Source organism: Perca fluviatilis, chromosome 13, assembly GCF_010015445.1.
Source record: "Perca fluviatilis chromosome 13, GENO_Pfluv_1.0, whole genome shotgun sequence".
Lineage (NCBI taxonomy): Eukaryota > Metazoa > Chordata > Actinopteri > Perciformes > Percidae > Perca > Perca fluviatilis.
In genome coordinates this window covers 18,809,045-18,824,343 of record NC_053124.1, presented here as the reverse complement: position 1 = coordinate 18,824,343, position 15,299 = coordinate 18,809,045, and the positions used below count along the sequence as shown (strand labels likewise).

The window sequence follows — 15,299 nt, the reverse complement described above, 5'->3', positions numbered from 1 at the left end:
CAAATCCTTACCCTGTTGAACTTGTTTCCCAGAAGGACAGAAGTACACACACACACCTCCTCCCTCCCTATTTGAACATTTCATCTTCACTTCCCTGCACCCTCAAACACACACATACTCCTCCCTCCATTTCTGCCCCTGGGTGCCCCTGTGGTCTGTTTGCCATTGGCCCTCTGACCCCTGTTCAGAGCAGTAAATTACAGCCATTTAGCTAATGAAGCAAGTCATTAGAAGCTGATTGGGCCAGTGTGTGTGCTGCCTCTGTTTGTTTGGTCTAAGAGAGAAGCGTTTGCTCTGTCGCCAAGATAAATGAGGTGTGTGTGTGTGTGTGTCTAGGTGTGTGTCTAGGTGTGTGTCTAGGTGTGTGTGTGTGTGTGTGTGTCTAGGTGTGTGTGTGTGTTCGTGTGTGTGGCTTTTTCTATCTGTTGGTTTGTATGTGTGCTGCGGTCACCAAACCTCCAAGGGCTGATCCGCTGGTTAAAAGCCAGAAGATTTTACGTTGCTGCAAAGCGGCACTGCTGCACTGTTTCAGCCACTTTTGTGCCACAAAATAAACTCCCACTGGACAGGGGTTACGGGGGCTTCTTTACTGCATAGAAACAGGCCCATGGGTTACTATGGATTATATAAAAGCCATATTTCACAGTTGTTGAACGGTTACTTTTTGCCCTACAGATCTTGGTGAGAAGTTAAAGAGAGCAGGTAAATCTCCAATATTATCTGTTCAAGGAATCTTCTGCTACTACACTTTTATTTTTATTTTTTTCTCTCCAGCTCTCTGAGGAGATTATTAGAAACTGGCAGAGCTGCTCAGTGAAAAGTGGGATCCAAGGCACAAACATAGATTCATTATAACCAGGCTCTATCTTTTAGTATTTAAGAAAGCTTTGATACAAGTATGAAATTTAAACTAAGCTTTTGAAATAAATGTGATGTGACATGCAGTAACCATAGATCCCCCAACTGGCCAATAATAGTTGTTAGTGTTGTTAGTCACTTCCATATGCAATATGACTTACAGTAGTTTGTTAGTCGGGAAAGAGCAGGGATGTTTTTTAGTTTTTGCGCTCCAGTGTTCCCTCAAGTACTCTTACTTTCTATTCTTCTTTTTCTTATTTAACTCTGCAGTGTGGGCTATTTAAAGGACAGTGCTTCAGTATTCAACAGTACCTTGGTCTGCATGGTACTGGTTAGCACCAGTTAAGTCCTCTCCTTTGTCATTAGAAAAGCCCAGTCTTAGCCAGGGTGTCAACTGAGTATTGAGTGTATCCTCCCATACACAATTTTTTTTCCAATCCAAGCTCCATTGTCCACTTACATGTGTTTGAGTCATATTGCACACACATTGATTACATTTATTCATTTATTTATTATGTTCAATCTAAAACCTGTTGTCCGAATAGAGACCCTGTGAAGTATTTGAAGTTTTGCTTCCATTTTCTGACTTTTTCCGATATGTATACAATTTATCCCTTGTGTAAGTTTATTAGAAAATTGAATTATTTTGGTGTCGTACTTGCGTTATCTCTATTTTTAAGCCACTTGATAAGGTATTGAATGTGCAAAATCTAAGATAAGTATCCTGCACCCTCCAAAACAAGAGTGCTAATTAAATAATTGGTTTGGCTAATTTTTTATTCACTCTGTGGAAATTTTAAGTGGTCTGTATAGCCGGCTAGTTAAGTTCAGTCTATTTTTCAGAGGCTTAACATTATTTTAATTGACATGCAATCCTGCATTGCTTCCCATTAATGCCCTTAAAGCACTGCAGCCCCTAAAAGGGTAATAAAGACCACAGTAGTTGTTCATGCTATGCTATCGATTTATAAAGGATTCATAAAATCCAATGTTTCCTGCTCACAACCAGATTTAATCAAAGCTATTGTGTTGCATAACCACACAAATCAACAATCACAAACACACAGTTATAACATTACAAAGCCTAATTGTACAGATTGAAAATTATTTTATTAAATTTTGCCAACTCTGCCCTTTTCTAGTCTCCCTAACAAAGAATCAGCTGTGTTGCCCATACTTCTATGTGTATATGGAAGGGTCATGGTTGCAGAAGTCTTTGGTCTTCTTCTTCGTGGTTATTGTTTCATTTGTAGCCACAAGCAGCCTAGTGCTGAAAATATTTTTAGGTTTTTGGAAGCATGATGAAGCACAATTTTGTGTGTGTGTGTGTGTGTGTTCCCAGTCGCTGCTGCTACACTGTAAGCCTGCATTAGTTGTTATTCCTGCATCTGTAATAGTGGACCAGCTGTTTGCACACTGATTTACGAGTGCAACATTATTAGATTTAATAACATAGCTTTGGGCTTTATGACCTTTTATGAGAGTGTGTGTACATTCAGCTAACTGAGGTAACATTATAGGCTATCCACTGCCAAACACCATTTACCTCCTTCCAGCACGTATTGAGCTAGATTTATCAAAGATGACAATGAAAGTGATTGAGTGTGACAGAAAACGGAAAGAGAGAGAACATTGGCTTTCTTCTCCAATAGGGGGAGAGATTGACAGTAATCCTGTTTTGGAAGAGTGAAAACGGCAGATTTGGGATTAGCTCAGCAGTGACTCTTTGGTTTTCTAAAGCAACTCTTGTACGGAGTTAGATATTTGAGCACATGTACAGTATATATGTCTCAATAAAACCGTCAACATCAAGAGTCTCTGTGGAAAGATGGCCTGTTTCATACTCCCAGTGCTCTGGCTTCAGTTCTGGCCATCAGAATATGTTGCAAGTCATCCCCTCCCTTCTACACTGTATATAGTAATGCCACTCATATTGCTGGAACCACCCCTACTAACATAAACCTTAACAAGACAAACCTCAGAAGACAATGGATAGCCTGATTCAGGCACAGTATAAGTGCTGTTAAAGTAAAACTGTCATTGCTTTACATATCAGTTGAACGTTATGCTGTGCATGTCCTTGATTATGTTTGTGCCTTTTTAGTGTGTGTGCGAATGCAACAATGGAGGCTCAGAGCAGTTTACAAAGCATCAATAGGCCACCAGCTGGGATAAAAAGAGATGAAAAAACAGCAACACAATCACCATTATTCACAAACGCTTGAGCAACTTCTATTTTTACATGAATATTTCACCACTCACATATTGATGTTGATTCATCTGTAATGTCAGAGATTAGAATGAAAAAGTAAGTTACTTTTTCTTTTTTTTCATACGTGGACAGCTTGGGGTCTCAAAAAGTGTTGAGTGGAAAGTAGACAGAATTACAGTAAAGTGGTGTTTTTCAGTGCTTTTATCTTATTTCAAATAGTCATTTTTTCCTCTTCCTTTCTCTCCCTCCTTCCCCAATCTACCTCTTTATTATTCATCTCCCTCTCTGTGTCCCTTTCTCCTCCTTTCCTCCACCTCTCTGCACTCAGGTTCATCGGCCCTGCCCAGCAACATGGCCTACTTTGGCAGCTCCCAGGAGGAGGAGGACCTGGAGGACGATGACGAGGAGGAGGAGGAGGAGGTGAGGAACGGAGGTGGGATCCACTCTCACAGTGGGGGAAGCAACAGCCAAGCCTCGGCCTCCTCCTCCTGCCACTCGACACCCCGCAAGGGCAAGCTCCCCGCCAGGCAGCCGCTTAATGGGCATGGTAAGGATGCGATTAAAGCTGGGAAATAAGCCTACGTAGTTGACTCCTTTCCTACATATTTTTAGAGCTTGATGGGAAATGCAGTCATGAAGAGGAGCAGTTTTTTGGTAGAGACAGAATGTCTTCAATTGGTCTCATGGGCCACAGAGATCCTGCCTGTGTTTACCGTCTGAGGAGAAGGATGAGTTAATGAGGAAAAATAAAATAGAAGAGGCGCAGGAGTGCCGCTTGTGGGGGATAAAAGTGAGAGAAGAAGAAAAGATGGGGTACTCTGAGGGAGAGAAATAGATGAAAAGTAAGGTGAGGAGTGAAGGATCATATACGAGCAGACTAGAGAGGAATGGAACAATCCATTTTGGAAAAAGGTTACGGAGAGAGTAAATTATGGAGAACTGCAACAGAGGAAGAGAAAAACTTGGACCGAACAGGAGCACAGAATGTGTCACGGCACAGAGGACAGAGTAGCAGTGCTTGTTTCTCTGTGTGAATGTGAGCAATTTCCTAAGTTTGCACTTTTGTTTTCCACTGCAGAGACAGGGTAAGTCACATGGGATAGCAGAGCAGCACATCAACTCTTTCCACCCCAATTAACACTTAGCTTGCTAAGCCCTAACAAGGTGTTTATGCACGCACTGCAACAGCTGGCCGGGGCCCTCGACACACATACAACGCAGTGACAGCATACGTGTACCCCTTGGGGCATGTAGACATTCGCACGCACGCACGCACGCACGCACGCACACACACCATTTAGGTAATTGCATGCATGCAACTGAGCCCTTGAGAACAGACTCATTCCCAATCCAAACATGACTATAAAAAAACAGTACACTGCATCTTAAAGTGTTTTTTTTTTTTTTTTTTTTATCCATAAAATAAGACTTTATTCTAGAAAATCCTTTCATTTATCTCATTTATAATCTCAATTATGGATAGACATTGATTAGATGGAGACTTTTTTTCAGTGTATTAGGTAAAATTTCAAAGAATCCAAAATATTGCTCGTAGTGGTTTTTACAGAGCAATAAAGAACTGATTTTAACCCGGAGACCCTCCCTCCCTCCCCGGCAGACTTCGGAGACATACAATCCTTCCGGCCAGGCGTTCCCCCACAAAACAACCGCTGGATTTCCTGGATCCTCCTTTTCGCCCTCCCTGACTCTCTCCCTCCCTCCCTCCCTTTAGTGTGTAGAATCGCCGCCAGAAGGTGAACGCTTTGCTCAGCTCTTTCCTCTGTCATCTTCTCAAGTGGAATGTGGAGGAGGAGGAGAGAGACAGGAGAGAGACTGGTGGGATCAAGAGAGAAAGAGGAAGAGAGGTCCATAGATTAGCTTGAACTGAACTCTTGGAGAACTGTGCCCTGCCTTTGTATAGTTCACTGACTGTGTCTACCCCCCAAAACAAACATAGATACATATACTTCCCTCTCATTCTTTCATGAACATGTGTAGCTGCAGCTTGAAACTGTACATATGCACGTATCTGTATGAGGAGCACGAACTGTAGGATAGTGAAACCTGTTTGAACAAATCCAGGCTTGTTGTGTGCATGAGGACAGCTTAGTCTCCTTTCTTATCTCATATACCAACACTGTTTGCAAAGCAGCTCGGCGCCTTCACTGTGATATGCTAAATAAATAGATAAGAAGGAAATAAGCAGATATACTTTGTAGGGGACAATCGAGATGAGGGGGTTACAACAGACGTTTACATACATGGGTTTGCGCACACAGTCAAGGCTGGATCATTGCTCCAGTGTTGACAGTGGTTGTGCTGTGTTGGGTATCAGGCACACACACAAAGAGAGCCAAACACACACACACCTCAGTACATTTTGTGGTTTTAAGATTGGTGTCAAATGTGACACTTTAATACGCAGCTTGGGCCACTCTCTAGCAGGAGAAGGGTTATATGGGCTCTGAGGGAGGAGTAGTTGAGAAAAAGGAGAAATAGAATTAGTGAAGAAGAGAGAAACATTTAATTCTGGGAGGTAAAGAGAGACAGGAAAGGCCCTACATTGTAGGCTCCGTCTCTCCGCTTCTCTCTCACTCGGCCATGTGCCATGTTGACATAGCTAAATTAAACAGCTTTTATTGGGCTCAGTTTCTTGCTTAGCTCACTTCTCAAAATGTCAGGATTTCTCTCATTTTTCATAGAGCCGGGTGGCCCGAGAGACTCGCAGACGCTCACTTGTGGTTATGAGTGGATACGCACATACAGTATAGCACATGCACACTCCTGCAGACTGAAACATGCACTGATGTTCAAAAATGTACGCACAAAATCATACAACACACTCCTTGCATTTCAGAGTATACTGTATATGTTGTGCTGTAAAATCCTTTTTCCATACAGCCTGTTGATATTAAGACGCCATGAAACTTTAAATTGAGCCTCATAAAAGCTGAAGAGAGAGCTATTGAATATGTATGTTAATTGCCTCGCTGCCGTTCAAGCCGTTTAGCATGATCCCCTGGGGTTGATGCAGTCTACGTCCATTTTGAACAGGTTTATTGACATTTAGTACAAAGACTTTTTTATACATACCTTAAATCATGCATATTTTACTGATTGAGGGCTATATATTAGCCAAAACCCTGTCGCTCCAATGTTTGTGCGTGCTTTTCCACTTGGTCGTTGTGGTTTGGTGCCAAGGGTTTATATGCCATTCTGCACTACAGGGGGGTATTGAGACTTAAGTCTACATATTGGCATTGGCATAGGTAGACGGTAGCCTGAAAAAACATAGTATATGTCCTAGGGTATTTATGCCTTGCTACCTGATAGGAACTTTCCACAGTGTCCTGTTTACTTAACGGTGGCTTCAAATTTTTTTTAGATTTACTTTTGACTTGTGCATATTAGGAATTGGAAAAACTTGAACTTGAAAAAATAAAATGTGTACATACAGTATACTATATATATATCTCATATCATATCATATCATATCATATAAAGCTTCACTGCAGAGTCATGCTGCTGCACTCCTAGCACCGCCCTAACACTAAGGAACCTCAAGGTCTCTCCATTATCTTCAGGAAGTATAGGAAGACATGCGTAGTTCATATACTGAGAGAAGATAGACAACTAAAACCAGTTAGCTTCATCAATTACCACTGGTCAAGAAACAGTACCATATTGCCTCATTATTTAGCTGAACATTTTCCACGTTAGTTTTCTTCTTAAACCATTTTCACAAATGTAATTTCAGCTAATGTGAATAGCCACTTAAAGTTAATAAGAGAGCCGTCCGTTGTATTTTATATCCTCCTCTCCCACATTAATTAAGAGTCATAAAGGCAACACACCTGATTCTTCTGTTTCTCCCTCTCCAGTTTTCAACACCCATGGTAAAGCCGGGACCAGGGAGAGTCCGAGGCCCAAGGTGGGAATTCACGGCAGGGATGCACCTGCCCCGCCACTGCCACCTCCTCCGCCTCCACCTCCACCCCTCCTGAGGGAGCGCAGTGAGCGGGCGGAGGCACGGGAGCACGCGAGGGAACAGCAGGCCCTGGCCAGCAGTAGAGGCTCAGCCAACGGGCTCCCACCGAGGAGAGCTGCTGAGGAGCTACGCAAACAGGTACTGTATGGGCAGGAGCACCCGGTATTGGAATTTCAAAGCCATAACATGCTAAATATCAAGCGGAAAGGAAAAGGACGAAGCATTTCTATAGCTTCCTCAGAATAGCTTGAAAAATGTGACTGTAGCATTCAGGGAAAGGATTCCGTATTAATAGGCTCCAGGTGCAGAATGCTTGTTTGGCTATTATGCCCATTTGGAATCCTCCCCTCTCTTAACGCATATTTTCATTTACTTATTTGACACATCCTCTCTTTATTTTCCTCTCAATGATCATCCTGTGTCTTTGTCATCTCGCTCTACTACTTTCTTTTTATGCTGATTTCCTCCTTTGCCCTCTCCTCTCCTCTCCTCTCCTCTCCTCTCCATTGTGTCTGGGAGAGTAATGATTGTGTTTTGGCCTGCTGCGACTGCAGCTATATTTAGTAGTGCTGGCTAGGGGCTGTGAAAGCCTGCCTCCCTCTCCATGGCACTTAGCAGGTTTCAAGAAACCCAACAAAGTGAAAGAAGGAGGAGATGGAGGAAAGGGGGCAGAGGTGACTTTAGTCAGAAAACTGGCATCCGTATGATCACATTAGCAAGTCAGAAGCAATTGTCTGCTGAGGCACCACATTTTACTCTTTTTCGCTCTCATAATCTATCTGCTTCCTTTCTGTATTTTTCTTCCTGTTGACTGGCAACCTTCCATCCAGTGTTATTGTTGTGGTTTTTGTTGTAATGTGCTGTTGCTGATGCAGACTCAGGCATGCGCTTCAGGTTTTCAAAGTGGCTGGAATTGTCCAGTAAAACCAACAATGAATCTCAATGAGAGTGACTGAGTGCGTGCTAAGACAAACTTCAGCCTCTATCACTCCTCCTCGACTTTTTCTTTTTCAATTCGCTGTCAGCCCTCTGCCTTATTCCTTTGACTCCTCTCACGCTGTGTTCGGTTTTTTCCTCCTGCACTTTCATTCCACCTTTCTCTCATTATATCTTCATCTATCATTTTTTCTTCTCTCTCTCTCTCTCTCTCTCTCTCTCTCTCTCTCTCTCTCTCTCTCTCTCTCTCTCTCTCTCTCTCTCTCTCTCTCTCTCTCTGCTCCTGTGTCCTGTGTGATCTTGCCCTTGACAACATGGCTCCAATCATTTGGAAGGATTAGTGCTTTTTTTTTTCTTCTCCTCCCTCCCTCACTCCCTTCAATTAGCATGAACAGTATGTGTGTTAACCATGTGTGTGTTCAAGGATCACACACATTTATACACACGACCAACTGCGAAAATACAGGCTAAGCCATATAAAAGGTTAAGTGATTATGTAGCCGTAAAACGAACTAGGGGTTGTGTGTGTAAAACCGAAGGGTAAAGGCATTATCATAATTCAATCCACCGTGATTCAGTTCTGCTTAATTTAATAGCGGCTTGTATCAACAAAATACATGCACCGTAACAGGACTTTTTTTTTTTTTTTTTAAACAATATGATTCTATCCATTTTAATTAAATAAAAGCAGAGATGTCAGCAAAGCAGCCGCACACAGCAGCGAGCGCAGGTGGGGTGTGCAGTGCCAAACCATTTAGCCGACTCCGCATCATTTGAAAAGGACTCTGCACTTTCTTGTTTAGTTGTTTGTCCTCCGCCATCCTTAATTAAGCTCCCCCATAATATTACAATAGATAAGAAGTCTCAGTGTTTCTCTCCTGTCTTTTGTCGCAAGCCTCTTTCGCCAGCTACTGTATGTAGATCTCTCACTGTTAGTTTATAAAATGTGTGTGTGTGTGTGTGTGTGTGTGTGTGTGTGTGTGTGTGTGTGTGTGTTGTTAGTGCCAGGCTGTAGTGACCTTTCTCTAGCTGCTTAAAAGTCATCCTGCCCAGGGCCGCATAGCATCACTCCTTACTAAGACAGCAGAGGGGGAAAAGGCTTAAGCTGGATTTATTTTATGCCTGGCCGTTGAGGTGTTTTCCGGCATAGGAATTGAATTATAGTTCAGCGTAGCATTTAACCAGTTGATAGTCATCGCACCACCGTAACACCGATAACCGATGGATATGTTGCACGCCATCAAGCTATGCGATGCATTGACTATATACCCCAAGTTGCAATGTTTACATGATTTCATATTCCATTTCCTCTGGTGATAGAGAGCATCATAGTGAGGAGGAGGTTTGCACAATGGATATGCTAGATCACAAAAAAGAACATTACTGGGCATTTATTTGTCTTGCCACACTTCACTTCAATGAGCTCAACCAGAAACATGTTGGAGAAATCACAAAATAGCCCTGATGTGTAGTTTCATGTTTAATGATGAATGAAGGAATGTTTTTTAATGAGGTGGCTTTCAGCACTAGTGGTACCTCAGGTTGACCAAGACTTCTGACAAAGAAGTAGAAATCTGGCCATTTGTGATTTTAAAAATGTGCGCAACTTCTTCTACATCTCCCTTCCTTTGTCAGTCAGCAGGGCTTTGCAAGGGTTAAACTTTCTCCTGTCGTCTTCTATTTGGCTGGCCTTCTCTCGCGGTCTGTCTTTCTCTCCTCCCTCTTTTTCTCAGCCGGCCGGCTCCTGCAGATGTTGCCTGTTAAAAAATCTTCCTGCCAGGCCTCAGCTGGGCTATAGCAACACATGATGTCATCTAGACCCACCTCTCTATCCCTCCCCTTCCCCCACTCACATGTGACCGAAATCCACTCCAGAACAGTCTCCGGCTGCGTGTGTGTGTGTGTGTGTGTTCTATTTTTTTTCCCTTTTGGCTTCATTGTCTTTCTTGTTCTGTTCATCACCCCTTCTCATTTCTCACCGACTTCTCTCTGCCAGTGGCTGTTTCGAGTGAACTTCCATATCCTTTTTTTTTCTTTATTTTCCTTCCTTCCCCAGCAAAGTATCTAAACTAGCCTTGCCTCTTCACTCTGCCTTGTATTTTCTCTCTTGCCATATCACCGCTCTCTTGCCATCCTCCTTTGCCACCAGACCGAATAATTAAAGAGAGAAAAGTGATGGAGACATGCCGAGCCTGAAGAGAGCCGGTCCGCTGAGCCCTCCTGTGGCAGGAAGCGGTCATGACAGTGTGTCAGATCCAGTGCTTTGTCAGCAAACTGTGGCTGGAGAAATACAGTAGTTATCTGGACAACTGCTGCTTTAGCAGTTAGTTACTATGTCCGCATCAGTTTAACACTAAATAAACTTTGTATTGATTTTAGCTGAGGAAACTATTAAAAATAAGTCAGTTTTTAAACTTTGTGAGATAATGCGTCAGATTGGTAATTATTAAATAAGTAAAATCACAATGATTGTGTGCAGCTTTTTTGTGAGAGATGCACATAATGTGACACAAAATATGTATCAAATAACAGTAGTGCTCTTTAGGCAGCTCTTGCTGTGCAGACTTGAATTCGCTCTTTCAGTCTTCCTTTCATCCCTGTCCTCACTCATTCTCAACACCCCTTCTTTCCTCCTTCTCTCCTTCTCTCCTTGTCACTGTGTGTGTGTGTGTGTGTGTGTGTGTGTGTGTGTGTGTGTGTGTGTTTAAAGATTGACGGAGGCAGGGTTTGGTTTCAGTCCCCCCTTATCTTTTAATGGCCTGGTCTTTGTGTCGGCCCCCCGCCACCTGAGACGAACACAATACAAAACATGCGCACACACACACACTAGTGTGACACGAGAGCCCTTCAAAGGCAAACCTGTCAATGGGCCGGCTGTCACGTCCCTCCTGTGGCGCCCCGACTGTGATTGATAACTCCATTTCTCCCATCCCTCCTCCTTCCTTTCTTCTGTGGTTCACTTCCAGCTGGTCTGGACAATAAGACACACACAAACTGTAGTTGGATAGCAGCGAAACATGATCATAAATTCTCTGACAGTCAGGGCTCCATGATGGGTTATGTAGAAGTGTGTCTACTCCCTACTTTGCGTGCGTCATTTAGATAAATAAAAACCTAAAGAAGAGTTTGTTTTCTCTGAAAATAAAAGGGTTAGGGGGTTAGGGTAGGGTACTAAATACAATAGGATGAGATAGCCCATTTTTATGTTAATACAACTACAGAAACATGACCTCCACCTCAAACCATTCAGATCTCTGCAGCCAAATACTGATCTTTAACTTTATAAGATCTCTTAACACTGTAGCCGTCTCTCTCTCACACACACACACACACACACACACACACACACACACACACACACACACACACACACACACACACACACACACACACACACACACATCCACCAATGAGCCAGCGAGAGATAGAGAGGGCAGAACAAAAAGGAGAAAAAATCCTGTCAGCACTGAAAGTGGGCCATGAAAACAACATAGAGCAAGAAGAGAGAGGAAGAGAGAGAAGTAGATATTCTCAGAAATGCATACAGTGGAAATATAAGTGGAAGAAAGTATATGAGGGGAATGGAGTAAAGACTGAAAAAGCTAAACACAATTAAATTTTACGCAATGGATTTTTACATGTAAAGAGCCAGCTGTAAAGCTCTTTGCACTGAGGGAGAGGGTGACCATGTTTTTTTCCCACAGCTGTAGCCAGTGGGCCAGCAAAGGAACCAAACACCACTTTACCAAACCTCTGATCTACAGCTGGGGCTCAAAGACTTCACACACATGCATGTAATCATACACAGTCCCTTTCTCTATCTCTCTCAAATACACACACACACACACACACACACACACACACACACACACACACACACACACACACACACACACACACACACAAAAAAAAACACACACACACAAAAAAACAACACACACACACAGGAGCTTTATTCATAGCACATTCAATTATAGCATTTAAGGAAACCCATAGCAAATAAAAGGCTGTTTTTATGCGCCCGGATGGGATTTGATTCCGTCCCAATGACCCTGCCTCATACTGTCCAGCCATCTGCTAGCAGAAACCAAGGAGCCATCCCTGCTCGCCCTCTCATGTCATCTCTTCGTTTTTCTACCCGTTCTAAACTGTTGTTTATCTCGGGATGTAGTGGTTTTGGTTTGGGTTTGCACATAGAGTATCCTTTTCTAAATCTCAGCCTTTGTGTTGACAGCAGTCTGAGCTGCAGTTTACAAAAGTGTACTACATTTGAAAGTATAGTAATCAAGACAGTTGATTGGTTCTCTAATGAATAGCGTAGGTTTCCACAAATAGCTTTGGTCTGACCGGCCAAATGTTTTACTGCAGTGTTAGCATCTGAATGTTTGGCCTCTTCATTGTGGAGTGTGGGTGCGCCCACGCCCCTGCATGTGTCTTGTCGTGCTTTCTGATTATGGAATTTTATCTGTGTGTGGGAACATTCTGGAAAATGTGTTGCTATATTTAATGCAATAGTATTTTTAACTTGTAATGTCATGTGTTAACCTTCAGAAATCTGATCAAACTGGATTCTTCCAGAGATTTAAGCTTACAACCTGCTTTCCTTTCAAGCAAAGATTCTTGTTTTCCAATACATTCCCCAATTACTTCAAATACGTGATTGATCCACAGCATTGTGATAAGATTCTTTACCCTACTCCTCTAACGTGTACTATCTCTCTCCCACTTTTTCTGTTGATCTCAGGTCTCTAAAGTGAATGGGCTGACGCGGGCGGGCACGGCACAAGCTGTCGGTGCCAAAAAGAGCCGCGACTTCCGACTGCCGTCCAAAACTGTGAAGAAATACACAGCCACCGTGTCCAAGGGCCACGTCACCTACACCAAAGCCAAACAGAAAGAACTGGGCAAGAAAACCAAACTCAGCAGCAGCAACAAACACAACAGCGCCGCCTCGACACCATCGTCAGCGAACAATCACAATCAGCACAGCCAGCCAGCAGCCAGCAATGGGCTGGCCAACTCAGGAAAAGCAGCGGCACCAGCCCACCACAGCAATGCAAAAACCCGCAAACAGGTGCTATTATCCAATGGGCTGCACAACGTGGCTGCCGGCGCCCGCCTCAACGGCAGGCTAAATGGGCAGCGGCACAACACCTTGACCAGGGAGGACGGGCAGAGACAGTGTCAGCAGGGGGAGTGCCCAGGTCGAGAGGGACTGCGTAACTCCAAGCGGCGTCTGGAGGTGGTCCTCAATTCTGTGGGGACAGGGATTGTTGATCACAAAGCCAAAACCACTGGCACTGAGGCCAAGAAGGCCAAGCTTCAACCCACACCTCTGGAGACACGCAGCAGCAGCAAGAAGGCAGCCAATCAAGAGAAAGCTGCCACACAAACCACCACCCCTACCACTCCAGTTTCTAATGGACATGAATCAGACACACACCCTTCTCCTAAACAAACTCCACCTGTTACCCCACTTCCACCTCCCACTCCCCCTCCTCAACAAACCCTGCCTCCTTCTACACCAGCAGCCAATGCGGAGCCGGTAAACCAGCGACCCAAGCGGGCATCAGCCGGCAAGCTGATGTTGATTCGACAAGCGCAGCAGCAGAGCAGGTCTCACGGTCGGAGCTCCTCCTCCTCTTCCCCCTCATCAGGCCAGAATCAGCCACAGAACCCCAGTCGTGCCAGCACTACCTCAGACCCCCAACAAACCTCTGTGTCCTCCTCCACCACCTCCTCTCTGCTTACTTCCACCAATAACCCCGGACTCAGGCCAGCAGCTTTTCGGCCCACTGATCGTGACAAGGAGTGGGAGCATGAGAAAGAGATGGCGCGCCAGAAGGAACGTGAGCAGGAAAAGGAGTGGGAGCGCCAGCGGAGCAGGCCAGATGGCTGGGCAGCTCTGGGTGAAGCCCCTGTCTTCCGGCCAGTGCCGCGGGAGTTCCAGGACCCTCTGGTGTACTTGGATGCGGTGAGGGAACAGGCCGAGGTTGCTGGCATGTGCCGCGTGGCCCCGCCACCCGACTGGCGGCCAGAGTGCAAGCTGAGCGAGGAGATGCGTTTTGTTACACAGGTGCAGAGGGTCCACATGCTAGGCCGGCGCTGGGGCCCCAACGTGCAGCGGCTGGCCTGCATCCGCAAGCACCTCAAATCTCAGGGCATTACCATGGATGAGCCTCCTGTCATTGGTAAGTGAGCCAAACCGGTGAACACCTATATGTATATGTGCACAAGGCAATTTAGTCTACAAAACTCTTTCTGAATTGATAGAATTAACTAAGCAGTAAGCCACAGGTTTATTCCTGCAGGCTGCCACAGAGGACCAGAGCTATCGATTTTACGGGAGTGAATTAAACCCAGACACCCCGTTCCAAACTGAGGCCTCGTCTCAGCCCTGTCTACACAGTTTCTCTTTCACAGTTTTTGTTGATTGTAAAGATAAGAAAAGGTTACAGATACAGTATATTAAAATATCATGTATTGTAACACAAAAACTCAGTATCCTGCAGCTTTTAAACTGTGTTTTGTTACTCCTGTTGGGCTCTATAAAGTCGAGCAGGCATCACAAATGTTCCTATTTCTATTGGTGTCAATGGTGCTCTGAAAGCTTCAGTGGCATTCCGCCCAATTTTATCTTCCTGTTTATAGATGACAATAACAATTTGGAACAATTTGGCAAAGGGCCTGGCAGGCCACAAAAACATTTCCTCCAAATTGTCTTTTACCTTCCATTTCACACAATTACATCAGCATTTTATGAGCCTCAGTTTAGACAGACACTCTGAGTTTTCTGTATATGTATGCACCCCATGCACATTTAGTTATAAATTTGTATTAGTTTTGCACTGGCTAGTGTTGTGCAAGTGCAGTGCTGTGTTTGTTGCTTTTATATACCACTGTATTCAGATTAGCCCAGTGTGAGAACATTTGGTATGCGGCTGTTGGCCAGAGAGACCTGGCAGCCAGTGAGCCGCAGTGGAGTGGCTTCAGCCAGCCAGGATACCCTGGTTCCAAATGACTTCCTTTAATGTGCCCAGCAGATCAGTTTTAAATTGACAAAATTTGTGTCTCGGTTTGGCACAATGACGGTCAGATCATTTTGAAAGGTGATGGCTCAATTGGCTGTTTCAAATCAAATGAACTGGGCTCAACGGAAATGCATGTTTAGCCAAAGTTGCAGATTCTCCAAGATGGCAGTATTCTTGATTTGATTTGTGTTTTTTTTTTTTTTTTTTCAAAATTTTTAATTTAAGTGAAAACATGCAGCACATAGTTCACATACATAGCAGTGTTGGGTGGGCC

General features: G+C 44.1%; 1 protein-coding gene across 2 annotated transcripts in view; it reads left to right on the top strand.

Annotated features, from left to right (window-relative positions):
* jarid2b (jumonji, AT rich interactive domain 2b) overlaps positions 1-15,299 on the top strand; it is a 117,645-nt gene that overhangs the window by 93,862 nt on the left and 8,484 nt on the right. For both annotated transcript variants that reach the window (XM_039820635.1, XM_039820636.1), the window contains exons 5-7: positions 3,399-3,617; positions 6,952-7,196; positions 12,739-14,185. In XM_039820635.1, coding sequence (XP_039676569.1) covers positions 3,399-3,617; positions 6,952-7,196; positions 12,739-14,185 — 1,911 coding nt within the window. The remainder of the gene's footprint in view (positions 1-3,398; positions 3,618-6,951; positions 7,197-12,738; positions 14,186-15,299) is intronic.